Here is a 19922-nt window from a genome sequence, read left to right on the forward strand (position 1 = left end):
TTGGTGTAATTTATAGACCCCCAATATCTCTGAGGAAATAGAGGGTCACCTATATAAACAGATGTAGCCTGCACAACATGGGGACAGTACTGATAATGGGAGACTAACTTTCCAAATATAAATTGGGGCCCGGGCTCTTCTTCATCTATTAGGGGGGAGACGTTTTATCAACTTTCTGCAGGATAATTTTATGGTGCAGCTTGTAGAAGATCCCACAAGAGGTGACACATTGTTGGACCTTGTGATTTCTAACAATGAGGAGATTGTCCAAAATGTCAGTGTCCCGGAAATCCTTGGGAACAACGATCATAACAATTATTTTCCTCTTAAAGTGTAAAAAGCAAAAACAGGTTGGAAAATCAAAAACATTGAATTTTAAGAAGGCTAATTTCCAGAAATTCAGGGCTGCACTACAGAATATAGACAGGGATCAGATACTGTCACATGATTATACAAATGTTAAATGGGAGACATTCAAGTCTATCCTGGGTCATCATGCTTCTAAATTTATTCCAAGTAAAGATGGGCTAGATCAGTGGTCGGGAACCTGTGGTTCTTTTGATGGCTGCATCTGGCTCGCAGCCAGGGCCAGGGCCGCATCCAGAGATTGGGTTTTTAAAAAAGCCTCGCTTCTCTCCTCCCTCCCGTGCTGCAGACATTACATTACTGCAGCTGATGGCCCGATGGATGGTCATGCGACCGGAGCCCAGTAATTGTGTACATACCACTGACGCTCCGGTCACATGACCAAACACTAAGTCTGCCAGGACCTCAAGCTGCTGGAGCTGTGCCTGACCCTCTCCTGCAGGAGCCGACTGTGTGAGGAGGGGGGAGGGGCTGCAGCTCATTTCTGCCTGGATCCAGCACAGAGAGCAGACACTAAGCTTCCTGTGCAGCTTCTGTACATACCCCTGCACTGATATCCTGGGGGATCTCCACCACAGGCTGTAAGTGTATAAAAGTAACTGTAAATGTGTGTCATATGTAGTGTACTGTGTGTGCAGTATCAGTGTGTCATATGTAGTGTACTGTGTGTGCAGTATCAGTGTGTCATATGTAGTGTACTGTGTGTGCAGTATCAGTGTGTCATATGTAGTGTACTGTGTGTGCAGTATCAGTGTGTCATATGTAGTGTACTGTGTGTGCAGTATCAGTGTGTCATATGTAGTGTACTGTGTGTGCAGTATCAGTGTGTCATATGTAGTGTACTGTGTGTGCAGTATCAGTGTGTCATATGTAGTGTACTGTGTGTGCAGTATCAGTGTGTCATATGTAGTGTACTGTGTGTGCAGTATCAGTGTGTCATATGTAGTGTACTGTGTGTGCAGTATCAGTGTGTCATATGTAGTGTACTGTGTGTGCAGTATCAGTGTGTCATATGTAGTGTACTGTGTGTGCAGTATCAGTGTGTCATATGTAGTGTACTGTGTGTGCAGTATCAGTGTGTCATATGTAGTGTACTGTGTGTGCAGTATCAGTGTGTCATATGTAGTGTACTGTGTGTGCAGTATCAGTGTGTCATATGTAGTGTACTGTGTGTGCAGTATCAGTGTGTCATATGTAGTGTACTGTGTGTGCAGTATCAGTGTGTCATATGTAGTGTACTGTGTGTGTAGTATCAGTGTGTCATATGTAGTGTACTGTGTGTGTAGTATCAGTGTGTCATATGTAGTGTACTGTGTGTGTAGTATCAGTGTGTCATATGTATTGTACTGTGTGTAGTATCAGTGTGTCTTTTGTAGTGTACTGTGTGTGTGTAGTATCAGTGTGTCATGTGTATTGTACTGTGTGTGTGCAGTATCAGTGTGTCATGTGTATTGTACTGTGTGTGTGTGTGTGCAATATTAGGCCACATGCACATTAACATGGGGGCATTTTGCAGGCCACAAACAATGGGCTTTGTCCCATTGTCTACAACCCATCTGATAACGGTGGGGTGAGTGGTACTCATCTCGTAAATGTCCAGAGTAAGTGACTGTGCGGGATACAAAGACGGCAGGTCTTTCTCCTGTCGTCTTTGCATGTATGAGGAGGTTCTGCAGCAGCTGAGGCTTGTGTGTAACAGTGTCTGTCCATGCTGTACTAGGCCACCACTGGACCACAACAATGGTAATTCCCTGTAAAATAAAAACTAGATCATTTACATTGGAGCTTGCCATGCAGGACATCTCGCCCAGCACTCTGGCCTCTTCCTTCTTCTGCGCATGCCTGAAAGCTGGCATCTCTCATCAGGTGGGAAGGAGCCAGATCCAGGCAGCACATTAAAAAGAAGCCAGAGTGCTGGACGAGATGTTATGGATTGCAAGCTCGCATGTAAATTATCTAGTTTTTATTTTACAGCTTATTACCATTGTTTCGGTCCAGTTGCGTCTTAGTACAGTGTCCCTTTAAACATATTGTACGGCTCTCGCCGAATTATATTTTAAAATATGTGGAGCTTATGGCTCTCTCAGCCAAAAAGGTTCCTGACCCCTGGGCTAGATTATAACCCAAGTGGTTTACAGCTACAAAAAAAAGAGGGCATTCAAAAAATATAAAACTGACTGGTCACCAGAGGCTTTTAATTCTTACCAAAAAACTTACCAAAATCTGTAAGATGGAAATAAAATCAACCAAATTACAAAACGAAAGAAGGCAAAAAAAAAAAATAAAAAAAATAAAAAAATGTAAAATATATCAAGGCAAAAAAAAAAAAAGGGGGTCAGGGAAGGTTGGACCCTTAAATTCTGAAAATGGGGAATTGGTGACTGAAGACCAAGAGAAGGTGGAGATACTAAATGGGTATCTTTAATACAATACAATATTCATACAATAGAAGAAAGATCTTCTGACGTGGGTGGTGAGAGTGCGGGTCATGCATCCTGTAATATACTAGACTGGCTGAAACTAGACATGATCCAATCTAAGCTTAATAAAATCAATGTGTACAAGGCTCTAGGACCAGATGGGTTACACCCCAGAGTTCATAAAGAACTCAGTTCTGTTATTGCTGTACCGGGATTCCGTAATGTCTGGTGAGTTGTGGTCAACGATTCCTACTCGGAATGGTCACCAGTTATAAAAGTGGTGTACCCGAAGGTTCTATTATTTAATATTTTTATAAATGATAGAGTTTGGAATTAATAGCACTGTATTTTTGCAGATGACACCAAACTGTGTAGTGTAATACAGTCTATGAAGGATGTTAATAGGCTGCACGGTGACTTGGACAAACTGAGTGTGTTTGGTCATCCACTTGGCAAATGAGGATCAATGTGGATAAATGTAAGGTTATGCACCAGGGGGCTAATAATCCAAAGGTAAAATATGTCCTTGGGGGAGTAAATCTGGGAGCGTCTCTTGTTGAGAAGGACCTGGGCATAGCAGTAGATCAAATTAAATAACAGCATGCAATGTCAATCAGCTGCCAGCCAGCAAGATCTTGTCATGTCAAAAGTGGTATGGACTCTTTGGGATATGGATGTAATATTACCACTGTACAATGCATTGGTTTGGCCTTACCTGGAGTATGCTTTGCAGTTCTGGGCATCAGTCCATAAAAAGGATGCCATGGAGCTGGAGAGGGTTCAATGAAGAGCCACAAAAATGATAAGGGGTATGGAGGGTCTTAGTTATGAGGAAAGATTAAAACAACTAGATTTATTTGGTCTGGAAAAAGACTACTACGAGGGGACATGATCAATTTATATACATATATGAATGGTCCATAGAAAAAATATTGTGGAAAGCTGTTCCAGATCAAATGAAATGACCAGGGAGGGTTGTCTCTGTCTGAAGAAATCAAGGTTTAATCACCAGAGGCAACAAGGCTTTTTTTTTTTTTTACTATGAGAACTGTCAATCTGAGGAATGGCCTACCTCAGGCGTTGGTCACAGCAGGGCCTAGATGCCTATTTACATCTAAATAACATTGATGGTTGTGTTATATAGAATTGTTTCCCTTAAATCCCTTCCTCGTGCAATCCATTCCCTTCCTTGGTTGAACTTGGGTCTTTTTTCAACTGTATAAAAAATTATTTTAGGAGTCCCTGGGTCATATATACACTCACCGGCCACTTTATTAGGTACACCTGTCCAACTGCTCGTTAACACTTAATTTCTAATCAGCCAATCACATGGCGGCAACTCAGTGCATTTAGGCATGTAGACATGGTCAAGACAATCTCCTGCAGTTCAAACCGAGCATCAGTATGGGGAAGAAAGGTGATTTGAGTGCCTTTGAACGTGGCATGGTTGTTGGTGCCAGAAGGGCTGGTCTGAGTATTTCAGAAACTGCCGATCTACTGGGATTTTCACGCACAACCATCTCTAGGGTTTACAGAGAATGGTCCGAAAAAGAAAAAACATCCAGTGAGCGGCAGTTCTGTGGGCGGGAATGCCTTGTTGATGCCAGAGGTCAGAGGAGAATAGGCAGACTGGTTCGAGCTGATAGAAAGGCAACAGTGACTCAAATCGCCACCCGTTACAACCAAGGTAGGCAGAAGAGCATCTCTGAACGCACAGTACGTTGAACTTTGAGGCAGATGAGCTACAGCAGCAGAATATCACACCGGGTGCCACTCCTTTCAGCTAAGAACAGGAAACGGAGGCTACAATTTGCACAAGCTCATCGAAATTGGACAGTAGAAGATTGGAAAAACGTTGCCTGGTCTGATGAGTCTCGATTTCTGCTGCGACATTCGGATGGATCCATCCTGCCTTGTATCAACGGTTCAGGCTGGTGGTGTCATGGTGTGGGGAATATTTTCTTGGCACTCTTTGGGCCCCTTGGTCAGCAACAATACTCAGGTAGGCTGTGGCGTTGCAACGATGCTCAGTTGGTACCATGTCCATCCCTTTATGACCACAATGTACCCAACATCTGATGGCTACTTTCAGCAGGATAATGCGCCATGTCATAAAGCTGGAATAATCTCAGACTGGTTTCTTGAACATGACAATGAATTCACTGTACTCAAATGGCCTCCACAGTCACCAGATCTCAATCCAACGGGAGATTCGCATCATGGATGTGCAGCCGACAAATCTGCGGCAACTGTGTGATGCCATCATGTCAATATGACAGCACCTTGCTGAATCTATGCCACGAAGAATTGAGGCAGTTCTGAAGTCAAAAGGGGATCCAACCCGTTACTAGCATGGTGTACCTAATAAAGTGGCCGGTGAGTGTGAGTATCTCACAGTCAGTACCTGGACGAGTATGTGCTTTGGGCTTTTGCTTCATTTAAAAAAAGTAGATTTCCTTTGAGTTCTCATCTGGTTTTGATTATTAATGCAACATCTTTGACATGTAGAACATGGATGCTTAACGGAATTAAACTGAATGTTAAAATAATTTAATTTCACCATCCATTTATTTCAGTCCTGTTTAATTCAACAGGACAGAAGTTAAATTCCCTTTAAGGTATGTATGGGTGCATATAAGTCCATACACAGAAGTATGTATGTTGGAGCGGAAATATGATATAGTGGGTATCAGCGAGACATGGCTGGACAGTAGCTATGACTGGGCTGTTACTATAGATGTTATAGTCTTTTTAGAAAGGATCGTATAAATAAAAAAGGGGGAGGGGTTTGTTTATATGTGAATTCTTGCCTCACGCCTGTCTTGCGAGATGACAACAGTAACGCAAATGCAAATGTAGAGTCCCTATGGGCGGAGATAAGGGGAGGGAAAAAGAATAATAAAATATTACTAGGGGTTTGTTATAAGGCTCCTAATATAATGAAGGCAGCAGAGGAAATGCTGATAAGTGAAATGGATGCGGCTTCAAAGCATGGTGAAGTACTTATCATGGGGGACTTCATTTATCCGGATATTGACTGGGGGGCAGAAACCTGCAGGTCCTTCAAAGGTAGCAGGTTCTTGTCAACAAAAGACAATTACCAGTCGCAACTAGTCCTGGAGCCAACAAGAGGGGGGGCACTGCTGGACCTTATCCTTACCAACAGACCTGATAGGGTATCAAAACTACAGGTTGGGGGGAACCTGGGGAATAGTGATCATAATATCATGGACTTTGTATTACGCTTTACTAACAGCGTTAGTGAAGGGGCAACCAACACTCTAAACTTCAGGAGGGCAAATTTTCAGCAACTAAGGGAAGACCTTAAAGGCATAGACTGGGATAATGTTCTCAAAGACAAAAGCCCCCCAAAAAATGGGACTTTTTCTCATATATTCTGAAAAAGTCCTGTGAGAAACACATACCTTATGGGAAAAAGCATAAAAGGAACAAGAAAAAGCCTATGTGGCTAACTAGTCTTGTAAGGAAAGCAATAAGCGAGAAAGATAAGGCGTTTAAGGTGCTAAAACGTGAAGGTAGCGATGAGGCATTACAGGTTTACAGAGAGAAAAAAAAATCATGTAAAAAGCAGATAAAAGCTGCAAAAATAGAGACTGGGGTTATTTTTGCTCTCCCTGGCAATATTTCTCTCAAATTATTTTTCAAGTATATAAGTGTGGGTCCCCTTAGAAATAACATGGGGGTCATGGTGGAAGGAGATGAGGAAAGAGCCAATCTACTGAATGTCGCCTTCTCAACTGTCTTTACCGAGGAAAATCCCCTGGTGGAAGACACAATGAGGAATAATGTGAATTCTTTTTGGAATGTCAACAGTTTAACCCAGGAAGAGGTACAGCGCGTTACTTTTAATATTTGAAGATTCACTGAGGACTGGTTATGTTCCACAGGACTGGCGCATAGCAAATGTGGTACCAATATTCAAAAAAGGATCAAATAGCGATCCTGGAAACTACAGACCCGTGAGTCTAACTGCTGTGGTGGGGAAAATATTTGAGGGGTTTGTTAGAGATGCTATCCTGGAGTATCTCACTGTGCACAACCTTATAACCCAGCGTCCGCATGGGTTTATGAGAGATCGGTCCTGTCAGACTAATCTGATTGGTTTCTACGAGGAGGTAAGTTCAAGACTGGATCTGGGGGGCGCTGTGGATGATGTATATCTGGACTTTTCAAAGGCATTTGACACCGTGCCACATAAAAGGTTGGTATATAAAATGAGACTGCTGAGAATAGGAGAAAATCTGTGTATTTGGGTAAGTAATTGGCTTAGTGATAGAAAACAGAGGGTCGTCATTAATGGCACATTCTCAGATTGGGTTAACATTACAAGTGGAGTGCCACAGGGGTCAGTATTGGGGCCACTTTTTAATATTTTTATTAATGACCTTGTAGTGGGTTTACACAGTCAAGTTTCAATATTTGCAAAGGATACTAAGCTGTGTAAAGTAATAAATACTGAGGTCAATAGTTTAGCATTACAGAGGGATTTGTGGAAGCTTGAGGAGTGGGTAGAGAAATGGTTGATGAGGTTTAATGTAGATAAATGTAAAGTTATGCACTTGGGCCATGGAAACAAAAAGTATAATTATGTTCTAAACAGTCAATTACTTAGTAAACTGGAGCTTGGGGGTATTGGTGGATGGTAAACTTGATTTTAGTGACCAGAGCCAGGCGGCTGCTGCTAAAGCAAATAAAATTATGGGATGTATCAAGAGAGGAATAGATTCTCATGATAAAGACATAGTTTTGCCCTTATACAAATCCCTGGTAAGACCGCACATGGAATATTGTGTACAGTTTTGGGCACCAGTGTATAAAAAGGATATAGTAGAGCTGGAACGGGTGCAGAGGAGAGCAACCAGGATTATTAGGGGAATGGAGGGATTAGAATACAATGACAGATTACAAAATTTGGGAGACCTCATTACAATGTACAAATACCTGAACGGACAGTACAAGGATCTCTCTAAAGATCTTTTTATACCTAGGCCTGTGACCAGGACAAGGGGGCATCCTCTACACCTAGAGGAGAGGCGATTTTACCATCAACATAGACAAAGGTTATTTACTGTACAAGCAGTGAGACTATGGAACTCTCTGCCGCAGGAGGTTGTTATGGCGGACTCTATGTACATGTTCAAGAGAGGCCTGGATACCTTTCTGGAGAGAAAAAATATCACGGGTTATGAGGATAAAGCATTTATTTAATTATTAAAGGTTGGACTTGATGGACTTGCGTCTTTTTCCAGCCTTATATACTATGATACCAAGTACGATCTGGGAACAATAAAATAAATTTACTTCCCAAGAACTAAAATATTTATTAGTGTTTATTCTACTCTTCCATTGATTGATCCGTTTCTTATCACTTGTCTCATAAACCATAGCATTACTGTGTCCATTTGTGCATTTGTGTATTCAGATATTGTCTTATACCATCCCTGACGTAGAGACTTGAGCATTCTCAAAAGTCTCATCATCCTTTTTAGTAAGTCAATAAAGGGCATCAACAGAGGACTCAAATTTCATCTATTTGAGTATATATGGTAATACCATTTCTTTTTGAGTATAAAAAACCTAAATCTGCTTATAATCGAGTCTATTAAAAACAAAATGTGTACTAACCTTCTGACGCCCACCCCCCCTCGCCATACACTGTCAGCAAGCGCTGACACTGTGCGGAGGCAGAGCTGAAGCCGCAACATCCATAGATAGAAGAGGACCTGCCGGAGATGGGTGGGGAGGGTGGGTCGGAGAGTACACATTTAGTTTATTTTCTTATAGGCTGGGCATTCCTCTGGGAGGGGCGGCAGGGGCTATATACGTGGGCATGAGCTGGCAGGCTATATACTAGGCTTATACGCAAGTCAATAGGTTTCCCCAGTTTGTGAAAATTTGGTACCTCTGCTTATACTTGAGTATATACAGTAAGTAAAAACTACATATATTTCTTGTTCTCCTCTATCCCGACACTGGTCTTATTTAAGGGGAGCACAATTAGCAGCCCAGAGCACGGGGACGCGACGTCCAGGCACTCCAGGCTGTTAATTATTTACACCTCTTGAGTGATGTCACCTACCTCACCAATGTGGGAGAGGGAGGTGAGGTCACACAAGAGGCATGAATAATCAACATCCGGACTGACAGGATATCAAGTGACTTATCTCAAGCAAAAAGACTTCTCATTTCATCTGCATATGGCTTTGGTGGCAATTATGTTAAATAGGTAAATGGGCATGTTTTAAAATAAGAGGGAATGTCAGAAAGGACAGTCCATATCTTACCTGATTGGGTGGTAGCTTAATAGGGTAAAAGCTGTTCCTGTGTCCTTTTAAGGGACATATTTCCTAATCTCACTCCTACAGACTGCATGCAAGACTACCCAGTGAACTCCCAAGTCCAGAATGGACAGAGACACAGAAATACATGACAGGTTATCTTAAGAGTGTTGTAACATACTCAGCTACACTATTTGAATTGGTTCTCAATGCATGCTCACTTCAAGCCTTCATATAGTTATAGCAATCTATCAGGATTCACCAATTAACCATATTTTGTGACTTGTTGGGGGGGGGGGGTTAAGAGGAATTTTAGCAGTAAACACAAGGAGATGTTTTGTAATGCGTAGTGTATTGTGACCGATTTCAGGTATATTCACGGGGAACATTAGATTAGCATTGCCCTCACCCAGTAAACCAGCTTCAAGCAGAAGAACCTATGCCATGGAGAGTGAAAGGACCTGTCCAGGAGGTGATGATCATCATTTATTACAGTAAAATTCAAATTATTCAATTCCAAAATAACATTAATTTCAATAAGTCTGACAACAACGAGTTACTGAAAAACTTGAATTTTACATCAATAAAGTTAACCAACTACAACTAAATGCATACAAATAGATAAAATCTGAAAGACCTGAGCTTCTATATACAGAGCTCTTCCATCCAGCTGGTGCTTAATATCCCCTTGATGTAGCTCAGTACCAATAAATCTAGCATGTTGATGCACACAGTGAAAATACTTTAATTCATTTTTATTTGTATATGTCAAAATACACTTTTCTCCAAAAGATTAAGTTTGTTCCTAGTTTCATGCAGATACAGAGCCTGCTCAGTACTACCAATAAAATCAATGTAGCACAGTAGCCAATCTGTTTGATATATAGAATAAATAACCTAAATATAAAATACTAAATTAGAAATATATTTCATCATTCTTCACAGACACCCATAAGCCTTACCAAGTACAGTCCATAATAATTAATCTTGCATCTCCAGGCAGCCTCAGCCGCACAGTTTAGTTATTCCCCATTCAGCATCCTCAAGATGCAGAATCCCTAACACCCCAACATACATATTAAATGAATAGAACAAAAGCCCACAACTATCTTTGTACCTTTTAAAAGTCAAGAATCCTGAGCTTGGCAGTAATTGAGAGGCTATGTATCTTCATAGAACGTAGAAACACACAGGAGGACATCAAGTTTGGTTACCCAAAAGAAAACAAAACCCACAAAATATAGGCAGTAGATCACATGACCTTTTTTTTGTTTTGCAAATGATAGGGGTACAAATTCACATTTAATATAGTATACATTATAGTCAACAATACAATGGTTGCTGCAAGCTTTACAATTTACAGTCTGCTTTTCATTACCAAGCTTTTTCAGTGGATTAGATTCATGTGCCAGTATTACACTGTTCATGGGTCCGTGAAAATATAAAAGCTAACAAAAATAAAAAGAAAGCATCATCATCATCATCATCATCATCATCATCAACTCACTTAACCGTATACACATACATATTTATAATATTGGTTACTTTCTGCAAAAAGGCCACTGAAATGTAGAAAATGGGGATATGACGTTGGGTTCAGTTACATGCCATATGACCTGGCAGCAGTGCTTGTTAGGAGGCAAAGCATAGTGACTGCTCAGAGGATATCCACATGAAATGTAGTGAAATAGGTGTGACTTAAAAATAACAAACTCTGATTTGTCTTTCTTTTTACAGCTAGAATTGAAGTTGTGTCTCTGTAAAACAGACAACCTACCATAAAATGACAGAACTTTATTAAGATCACTATTCAGGAACAAATCTCTCACCTGGAGTAACAGACGTTGCAGAGAGGCCAAGTTGAGCATGCCACACAGTGGTATGGAAACACAGGAAAGATCCTCCATATATATGTATATATAGATATAGGGTAGTATATCTATATATAGTTATATATACACACACAAATATATACACACACACACACACGCATTCAGTACCTGCTAAAACAAGTGAAAGCTACAGTACTGAACAGATCAATGAAGCCTTCGTATAAAAAGCAATGGAGACACGGGCAACACATTACTCGTTTTCCGCCGAGGAAATGCAAATTAGACAATCGAGAAATTCAACTGCCACAACCAACATAAGAGTAGTCAAATAGAAGCAATACAAAAAATAACTGCTGCCTTGGTGCTGTAAACCAATACATCAATTCTGGACTGTCATTTACTGATATACATGTCCCGCCATGCTTTGCCAGTTCAGGCACCAGCAGTCTCTGCTAGAAGCGGCTTATAAACAGTGCATGAAGAAAACTGCTGGCACACAAAAGTTAAAACCTCAGAGTTACACAAAAGTAATAATAATTAAAAAAAAAAAAAACTGTGAAAGGAAGGATTCGTGTGTGGCACAACATAAACTGTGTAGTAACGGTCTTTTATAATAGCAGAAAGCTTTTGGATTGCAAAAGGCTTATGTACAACTAAGGCTTACTGGTTAAATACAGGAGGCGTCTGGCCTTGAACACTTTACTTGCACGATGTAACTGTAAACAAGAATTCATAGTCATTTTCTCTCCTCAGCAGCCACACTTTAATACAAAACAAACAATTTTTGTACAAAAAAAAAGAAAAAAAAAAGAAAAAAAAAAAAGAATCAAGAGGGAGTTTGGCAGGATATCTGAAAGTTGCAGCCGCCAAGTAGTTTCCCCCCGTGTATCCAGTGACTGCCATGTTTTGGTCCACTGGAGTAACTGGTGTGCAATGCCGTTAAATTGCTGCCGTATCAATGGTTTATTTGGAAAGCTTGCTTATAACTCTGATTAAGGCTCCATTTTCATCTTTTAGCCGCTGGTTGTCTGCTTTCAGGTCGGGTAACATCTGAAAGGAACAAGAAATAAGAGACTGTAAAATGTGTATACATGCAGCCATTCATGAAGAAAACACTTCATTGTATTGGTCTCATGTCATTTAATGGTAAGTTTAGCATTCATCAAAACTTTCCGAAAATAACTGCTACTAAGGCCAGGTTCACACTAGTATTCGGCAGATTCTGTTATTCTTAGCAAATAAATAAATATGTGGAAGATACCCTTAAATGCACGCTATTAGGAATGAAAGACCTTCTGTATTCCACTGCACTGTGTATAAGGCTTCTCTCACACCATGCTACACCCAGGGGAGACCCAGGAGTAGCATACGTTCAGCTCGAGAAGCAAAGGGGTGAGCCCTTCTCTCCTCACCCCTCTCCATAAGGAGATATGGTGCCTTGCCTCAAGGTACCCAGACAATCTGCACACTGTGCTCAGTGTACCGCGGCTGGATATCCATCCCCTCTTCCCCCTGCACTTTTGGCTAGTGCTGGATTACATAGAGGGAAGAGGGAGAAAGCATGGGGTTGGGTTAGACATGGTCTGCACAGTGCACATCTGAACAGCCTGTGAATCTGCAGTACAAGATATAAGTATAAGATCACCATTGTCATAGTGCCTGGATCTATGAGCAAGTGCCCTTGTTTTATCATACTTTATTTTTACAATGGATTCCCTTTAATGGCAAAACCCATTTGAACAAATTGAAATGTACCTAAATGTGAATAGCTGACCAATGTTAATTCACAGAAAGGAAATCCAAAGCCATTATTAAAATGAAGCCACAAAGCACATGCCTGAAGCTTTAACACCAACAGGACAATAAACTGACATTTCTGGTAATTATTTTGAAATAGAATGCCCATAAAGCTTAAAAGCTTAACTAAACTATTGTCAAAATGTTCTAAAAACAATAGTGCAGATAATCGTAACCTTTGACAAGTGTAATTTAAAGTGTTATGATCCTGTGCCTTTTTTCCCCTGCTGTTCTTCCTTATTCGACCACTTAAACTCATGGTCAGTTTTTGTTTGCCTTCTATTTTTTACTTCACCCCTTACAAAAGCCATAACGTTTTACTTTTCCATGAACAACGTAAGAGCACATGGGACAAATTGTACTTCCCAACATCATATCTAATATTCCATACCTTTACAGGGAAGTTGGAAAAAAATTCCAAATGCAATACAACTGAAAACACAGTCGTACTTTTTTCTTAGTGACTTTGTATTGATGCCTTTCATTATGAACTCCATGACACATCTCCTTTATTGGGTCAGTACAATCACGTAGATCACCAAAATGTTCATATTTTCTGTAATGCTTAATATCTTTTTGATCACATTTAACTTAATTTTTTGTTGCAAAAGTTATGTTTATTAAAGTTTTATGGAAAGGAAGGGGATTTGAATTATGACTTAGGTCTAGGTTTGGCTGCAGCAGGGAGTGTAATTAGTGTGACAACAAGTGCCCTTTGATGAAGTTTAACATTCACCTGCATTATTCATTCCTTAATTTAAAAAAAAAAAAAATCTACCAATGTTCATTTATGCAAACACTGGTCATACAACTGAAAATATTAAATTCTACCACATGCATTTCATAAAATTCTCTATATTTATGGCAAAAAGTCATATCCCCAGTGAGGAGAGCTGTAGCTTTGCAAAGGTACAGGAAAAGTACCTGTCTTGAACATTACAGAAAGCCACAGTATATTAGCTATTACTTTTACTCATGACCTAGTGACCTGAAGGCAGTTTCTATATTGCTTTCCTGCACAGCATAGTAGTCTCTGCCAATCCAGAAACATAGATTCAGGCTACTTTCACACTGCCATATGCTCAGCCGGCTGTAGCCAGGTGAGCATACGGAAGCGTGCTGTAGAAGAGGACCGTGCACAGTACGGTACCACCGTGTATGGTCACTCTGCACCATAGCCATCTATGGGGGCGTCTATTGGATTAACATCCCCACAATGCCTATGTGAAAGGAGCCTTACACTGTTAAATGTAACTGCCAATCCTCCTATAAATAAAGGGAGAGGTATCAAAGTGGGTGCTAAAAAAATATGGAGCTATTGCACGTAGCAACCAAATATCAGCTCAAATGTAAAATTGATCCACTTCCCCTTTGCAGCACTTTGATAGTACTCTTCAGTGTGTAAATGTCTACATCAGTCTCTGAGATTTCTATTTTATGGATATGTGCTGTCCATGTTCTCCACGGACAGCACATATTCCTTGTCTGCCTGTATTAGCTCGTAGGAGTTTTCTTTCCTATGGACCCCATAGTTCATAGAAAATGGATGTCTGAATACAAGCATTGTATACATTGCTACTTACTTCCCAACCAATAGGATAGGAAACACGGCACACTTCCCAACCAAGGATCCACCAATATCCATGCCAAGTCTACACAATACATTTTTCATTGCATTGCACTTGGCTAAAGAGTCAGATAATGACGGTAAAAAAAATTTAACTCCCCCACAAACATTTAAGATATTTATGTTCTACTTTGTTGATTAGCTGGATAACAAAAGGCTTATTTTGTATAGTTATTTATATTTATCACGGCTGAATAAATGTCCTGTCCAATGGATGCAATCGCACAACAAAAACACAATTACACACAAAACCCAAAGCAAAACTCCGCTTTATGAAAGTGTACAGAAGAAAACCCGCTTCCAGAAAAACCAAAGTCAACCCTATAGTCAAATCAGCTATAGAAAAATGCAGGAAATTGTCATGGCCTATAACTAAAGAAGGTTTCTATCCCAGAACTCTGATGGTGTGAGTGTGAATGTAGCCTTAGCCACAGATGTGATATATGGAAGGAAAGGGTTTGTGCTGGGGATGAGTACATCAAACATTAGGCACTGCATGCAGAACGCCACACGGCCATTAACAAGCATATCCCCAGGCACTCTTATGCACCACTAACAATCCATAGCAAGGCAATGCTCAACACAGGGCACCTGCCTGGCTGGCCAAGAGTAAGGAGACTACAAGTCCACACACTGTAGCTGTCTACATGACTCTGAGAGCTTGCCAACAACTCTGGTCAAAGCCCTATTTTCAGCCATCAGCCGTTCATTCAACTGTCTCAAAGTCTGTATCTGCTTTACTTGATGGAGGTTCTGCAAGGATCAGAACAGACATGACAGGTGAGCAGGAGAACTGGAAAATATATAAAAGGTGAAAGGAAAAAAAGATGACAGAAAAAAAAACTGTTAAATAGACCTGAAAAGTAAAATTTGCATAGGTCCAAATGTTAGCTAGAATGTTCCCTCAGATCAAATCTGAAAGCTTAAATTGTCACAAGGTTATAGCGAAGTGGTGGTGAACCTATGGCACTGGTGCCAGAGGCGGCACTCTGAGCCCTCAGTGTGGGCACCCAGGCCATCACCCCAGCATGAACTTCACCAGACAGGACTCAAAGAATCTTCCTACAGAATCTTCCTACAATGATAGGCGAATTTGACATCCTCCTTTCAACTGAGTTGGTGTCTTTAGGAGGCTGAACGATTGAAAGTTATCAAAGAACAAGGAGAAATACATTACTGCTTAAATTGCAGTGCTGGCACTATGCAATAAATAAGTGGCTTTTGTTTGAAGTTTGGGCACTCAGGCTCTAAAAGGTTCGCCATCACTGTTATAACGGATTATTTGCCATTTTAGGTCTGTACGCTGGTGACCACTGGTTCTATTGTATGAGAGAGAACTGTAAGGCTACCTGCACACGTTACCTGCAGTATTTACGCCCAGTAAATCCGCAGCTAACAGTAGCATTGTATGATATTTAGGACAATGGGGCATGTATGTGGGAACATTTCTGCAAAAAATATTATGAGTAATAGAATGGACCACATTTATTAAAGAGAACCTTTTATCAGGAGCCCTTTTTCTGGCTCCCCCAAGTACTCATAGAGAATACTGTACAGGTTGCCAAAAAGTTTTTGTAGTAAAAATGGCTAGTTAGATCAAAGTTTAGATCCCTAGTCCAATGGAAGTGGCCAGTGAAGAATGGTCTTCCCCACCCTTGGGAAACTAGTCCGTCATGCATAGTTATTAAAAAAAAAAAAAACTCCCATGTTCCCCATATTCCCCCCCCACCCCGCCCCCAGGATATTATACACATCTGCCCCACTCCTCACTGGCCACTCCCAAGTGACTGGAGTCACAACTCTGCATACAGAAAGATTTTACCCTTTTTTCCGAAAAAGACAGTTTTACTACACTTTGGCAATGTGTACACTATTGTTGGAGCCTGATGACAGGTACCCTTTAAGTATTCCAGGTAAATGACCTTGCAGTTATTTCACAACATTTTAGACGAACATTAAAATGCCGCTTTCGTTTGACCTCATACACGTGAGCTTCAGGCAGAGACGGTACACAAGATGAGACCCGTGGCCAAACTGCCAAACACATCCAGTGACATTTTGGGGGGAGAAGGTTTTGTATATATTTATTGAATACCTAAAAGTGCAAGTTGTGAAAAAGCAAGTTGTGGGGATAATTTTTTCTATGAAAATTTTTGGGTTTGAGAGATCCAGTATACCATACTTGCCTTCCTTTAAACTCACATTTACTATAGTGGGTTTACTGACACTTTAATGGCCTGAACTACGTATATATCATGGAAAGTTTTTTGGCCTTAATTTGGGAGGGGGCTTTGACAGTAGCCTCAAGGTCTCTGTGGTGTAATTAAAGGGCCACTGCAGCGCTGATTACAAAACTGATTTTTGTAACATTGCAGCCATGGAAATAAACCATTAAATAGAACCCGTCAGGCAAATTAACCCCCCCTAAACTAAATATATTTTCATCGACTGCCATTAGAGAGCATTGCCTCTATCCCTTCATTGTCCCTCTACATGCCTGTAAACCTAAGCAATGAGATCCTAAAGCTGTATGCAGATGACCCGTGAGATGTCCAATGAGTCATTATCATATTCGAGCTGTCCGGCTTATTCATGAGTGGGAGGCACAGCCACACCCCCAGTGCTTGACTGACAGCCTGTATAATGATGTGCTTCCTGGTGCTGGCGCCCCCTGCCGCCTGTGTGTGTATGTAAGAGAGATACACCTCCAGGCAGCCATGTTATAGCAGAACATGTCAGGTACTTGTGTAGCTGATGTCTGTGTCTCACACATGTGAGCATGTCAGAAGATGCAGCACACACACTAGCAATGCTTTACTATACATTACACACAGACATGAGCAGGGGGAGGGGAGGGATAACAGGGGTGACATCACTGCCTCTGACCATGTGACCAGCCTCATTTACATGATAAAAAATAGAGGATTTTAAAATGAATAATGTATGAAATAACCAGATAAAGGCTGGGATAGAATCCTTGTGAGCTGCTCCAACAGGTAGTAGTGACAGGACAAGTGACGCAGACCTGATGACAGGTGTCCTTTAAGGGACAGGCCAATGCCCTTTACTCATTTTTAATGAAGTATTTATTTTGGGAGGGTTAATTTCAATGACAGGTTCTCTATAAGCTCAAGTAACTTGGCAGAGCACCTCAATGCTCCAGCATCTTGCTGAACTGTAACTGAAGGAAAGCCATGGAGTGAAGTAGCTAAAGGAATAAGAATGAGAGAAGGTGTGGACTGATGAAAGTAACAGTGAGCCTAGTTATTGCTGTGGAGCCAGAACCTTGAGGTGCTCTGCTAACACCTCCAAATCACTTCAGTTACCTTTTCAGATCTGTGATGACAGATTGTTTAACCGTATGCCTGTAGAACCACATGCCTGATTAGATTCTCATCCTTAGGCTATATTTACACAGACGCTTCCTGCCGTACTACACACGTCGTGTGCGCCACCATACCCCTCCCATAGGGCGCCGTTCTCCCATTCTCATGTATGGGGGACGTATATATGCTGTATATAAATTGGCCGTATAAACGTCCCCCATACGTGTGTGTGTGTGTGTGAAAATACTTAATCTGATTTAGAACAAAGGATATAGGTGTCCAAGAGATTCCCCCTCCAGCCCGTGACCTGGGAGGAGATTTTCTAAGGTAAAAAGGGAAGATTTCACATTAAAATAGGCAATAGTGGAAAGGACATTTCATGCACTACTTTGGGGTGCTGTGACTCAAGTGGAGTTCAATTAAGCAACAGATTCCCCTGTTATCAATGTGTTTGACTACATGAGGGTTTCTATAAAAACCTTGATTTTGCAGCAAAGTCAAATAAGAGAAGAGTTCCTGATGCTTCATTCTAGAAGTACCCTACTTACTTTAAGTTCTTCTTCCATTTCAGATATTCGTCTCTCCAATGCTCTTCTTTCCTGATAGAAAATATAGATATGAAATTAGTTCCAGCTTCCCACTAGCTCTTGCAGGTTATACCTTTCAAGCACAACATTTCCAGAGCTCATGATTGACAGAATCATAGATTTTACATCTGAATATCTATTATACTTAAGATGCTGCATAAGGAGGTAAAAAAGCCCCCAAAAAAGGAATAACCTTTAAAACTGGGGTAGTCAGGAGAAGTAGGGCTCCAAGTATATGGCCAGCAATGGGTAAGCAGGGTGCTGGATGAAGGTGCTACTCCAACAAACAGCCAATTGAAGGGGGTTAAATAAAGCTGATGTGGCCCTAGTGAACAGGTTGCGGTCGAAGGAGATAATAGAGCTGCCTGTAAGCTGGATCCACAGCCCTCCAGAGAATACTGGATGCCTGACACATTTCACAGCTGGCAAGTATATGTGAGAAATGGATGTATGGTTGTGTGAATACATTTAATAAAGTGCAGGCATGTGTCTGAATGTATGTATGTGCATGTATGCTACATCTATACAATGTCTATGTCATGAATGAGGGGGGCTACTGGGCATTTAACCCCTTAACGACCTGGCCCTTTGTTTTTTCATTTCCATTTTTCACTCCCCACGTTACAAATTCTATAACTTCTAGACATTTCATTCACCCCTTGTTCGTTTTTGTTCACCAATGTTTTACTCCCCACCTTCAAAAAATTGTACATTTAATTTTTCTATGTAAGCTCTTGTGAGCAGTTGCACTTGGGTGCGAAGTTACACAATTCTGTTGCCCAAAATAAAAAGAACTTAAAAAAAAAAAAAAAAACTATAAAAAGGTGACAAAGGTATGTTCAACCCTATTTTCAAAGCACTTATTAATAATTCAACACATACACAAAAGCGGAAAAGAAAGGACTCTTACCCTTTTTTCAATTTCTAAAAGTGACCTTTCTGCAAATCGTTCTTGCCTCTGTAACACAGAAAATGTTGGTAAGCTAAAAGCACAATTGGTACACATTAGTCTCTTACTAATTGCAGAGCTTGTAACACGGCTACATGTACAAGCGATGCCCAACTTAACACCCGACTTACAAACTACCCCTAGTTACTAACGGCCTTCTGGTAATTGGTAATTTACTGTACTTTAGCCCTAGATAACAATAAACAGCTATAACAGTTATAAGAGGTGTCTACAATGAAGCTTTATTGTTAGTCCTGGTTCTTCTGACAATCCAGCATTTTTAAAATCCAATTGTCACAGAGACCAAAAATAATTTGTACATTGTTTCCAGAAGTTAGCACACGGTCGAAAGTATTTCTATTTGCCTGAGAAGACTGCAGTCTTTATTGTGGTCAATGGCGTGAGCTGATCTCACACACTGAAGACCTGCAGACACCCGAACCACTATGGTGGCTGGAGACCAAGGCCTAGTCTGGGATATCTGTTACACTCCATTAAGGAGAGCACAAAGGAACTTTTTGTACCCATAGACATTAAAAGGACCTTACTTTACGACTCTGTTACTACTAGCTAGGGGGAAAAAATGATGAGAGCTTTCCAACTACAGGTGGTCCCTACCTCACAGACAACCCCTAGTTAAAGACAGCCCTTTGTACACTTTTTTGTATATCCTTGTTCCCCTGAAAACCCCAAATTTTCAAAATCCCATTGTCACGGGG

At 40.8% G+C, this 19922-nt stretch overlaps 1 protein-coding gene across 5 annotated transcripts in view; it reads right to left on the reverse strand.

The window, feature by feature from the left end:
* Window positions 1–11708: 11708 nt before the first annotated feature.
* The window catches only part of PPP1R12A (protein phosphatase 1 regulatory subunit 12A), a 69254-nt gene continuing 61040 nt past the window's right edge, over window positions 11709–19922 (reverse strand). For 3 of the 5 annotated variants that reach the window (XM_072146804.1, XM_072146801.1, XM_072146803.1), the window contains 4 exons: window positions 19165–19212; window positions 18216–18266; window positions 14937–15094; window positions 11709–11967 (listed from right to left, as the gene is read on the reverse strand). In XM_072146804.1, coding sequence (XP_072002905.1) covers window positions 14960–15094; window positions 18216–18266; window positions 19165–19212 — 234 coding nt within the window. In that variant the 3' untranslated portion in view covers window positions 11709–11967; window positions 14937–14959. The remainder of the gene's footprint in view (window positions 11968–14936; window positions 15095–18215; window positions 18267–19164; window positions 19213–19922) is intronic. The other 2 variants (XM_072146802.1, XM_072146805.1) reach the window with 1 other exon arrangement.

The sequence above is a fragment of the Engystomops pustulosus genome, chromosome 4, assembly GCF_040894005.1.
Source record: "Engystomops pustulosus chromosome 4, aEngPut4.maternal, whole genome shotgun sequence".
In the NCBI taxonomy this organism is placed as follows: Eukaryota; Metazoa; Chordata; class Amphibia; order Anura; family Leptodactylidae; genus Engystomops; species Engystomops pustulosus.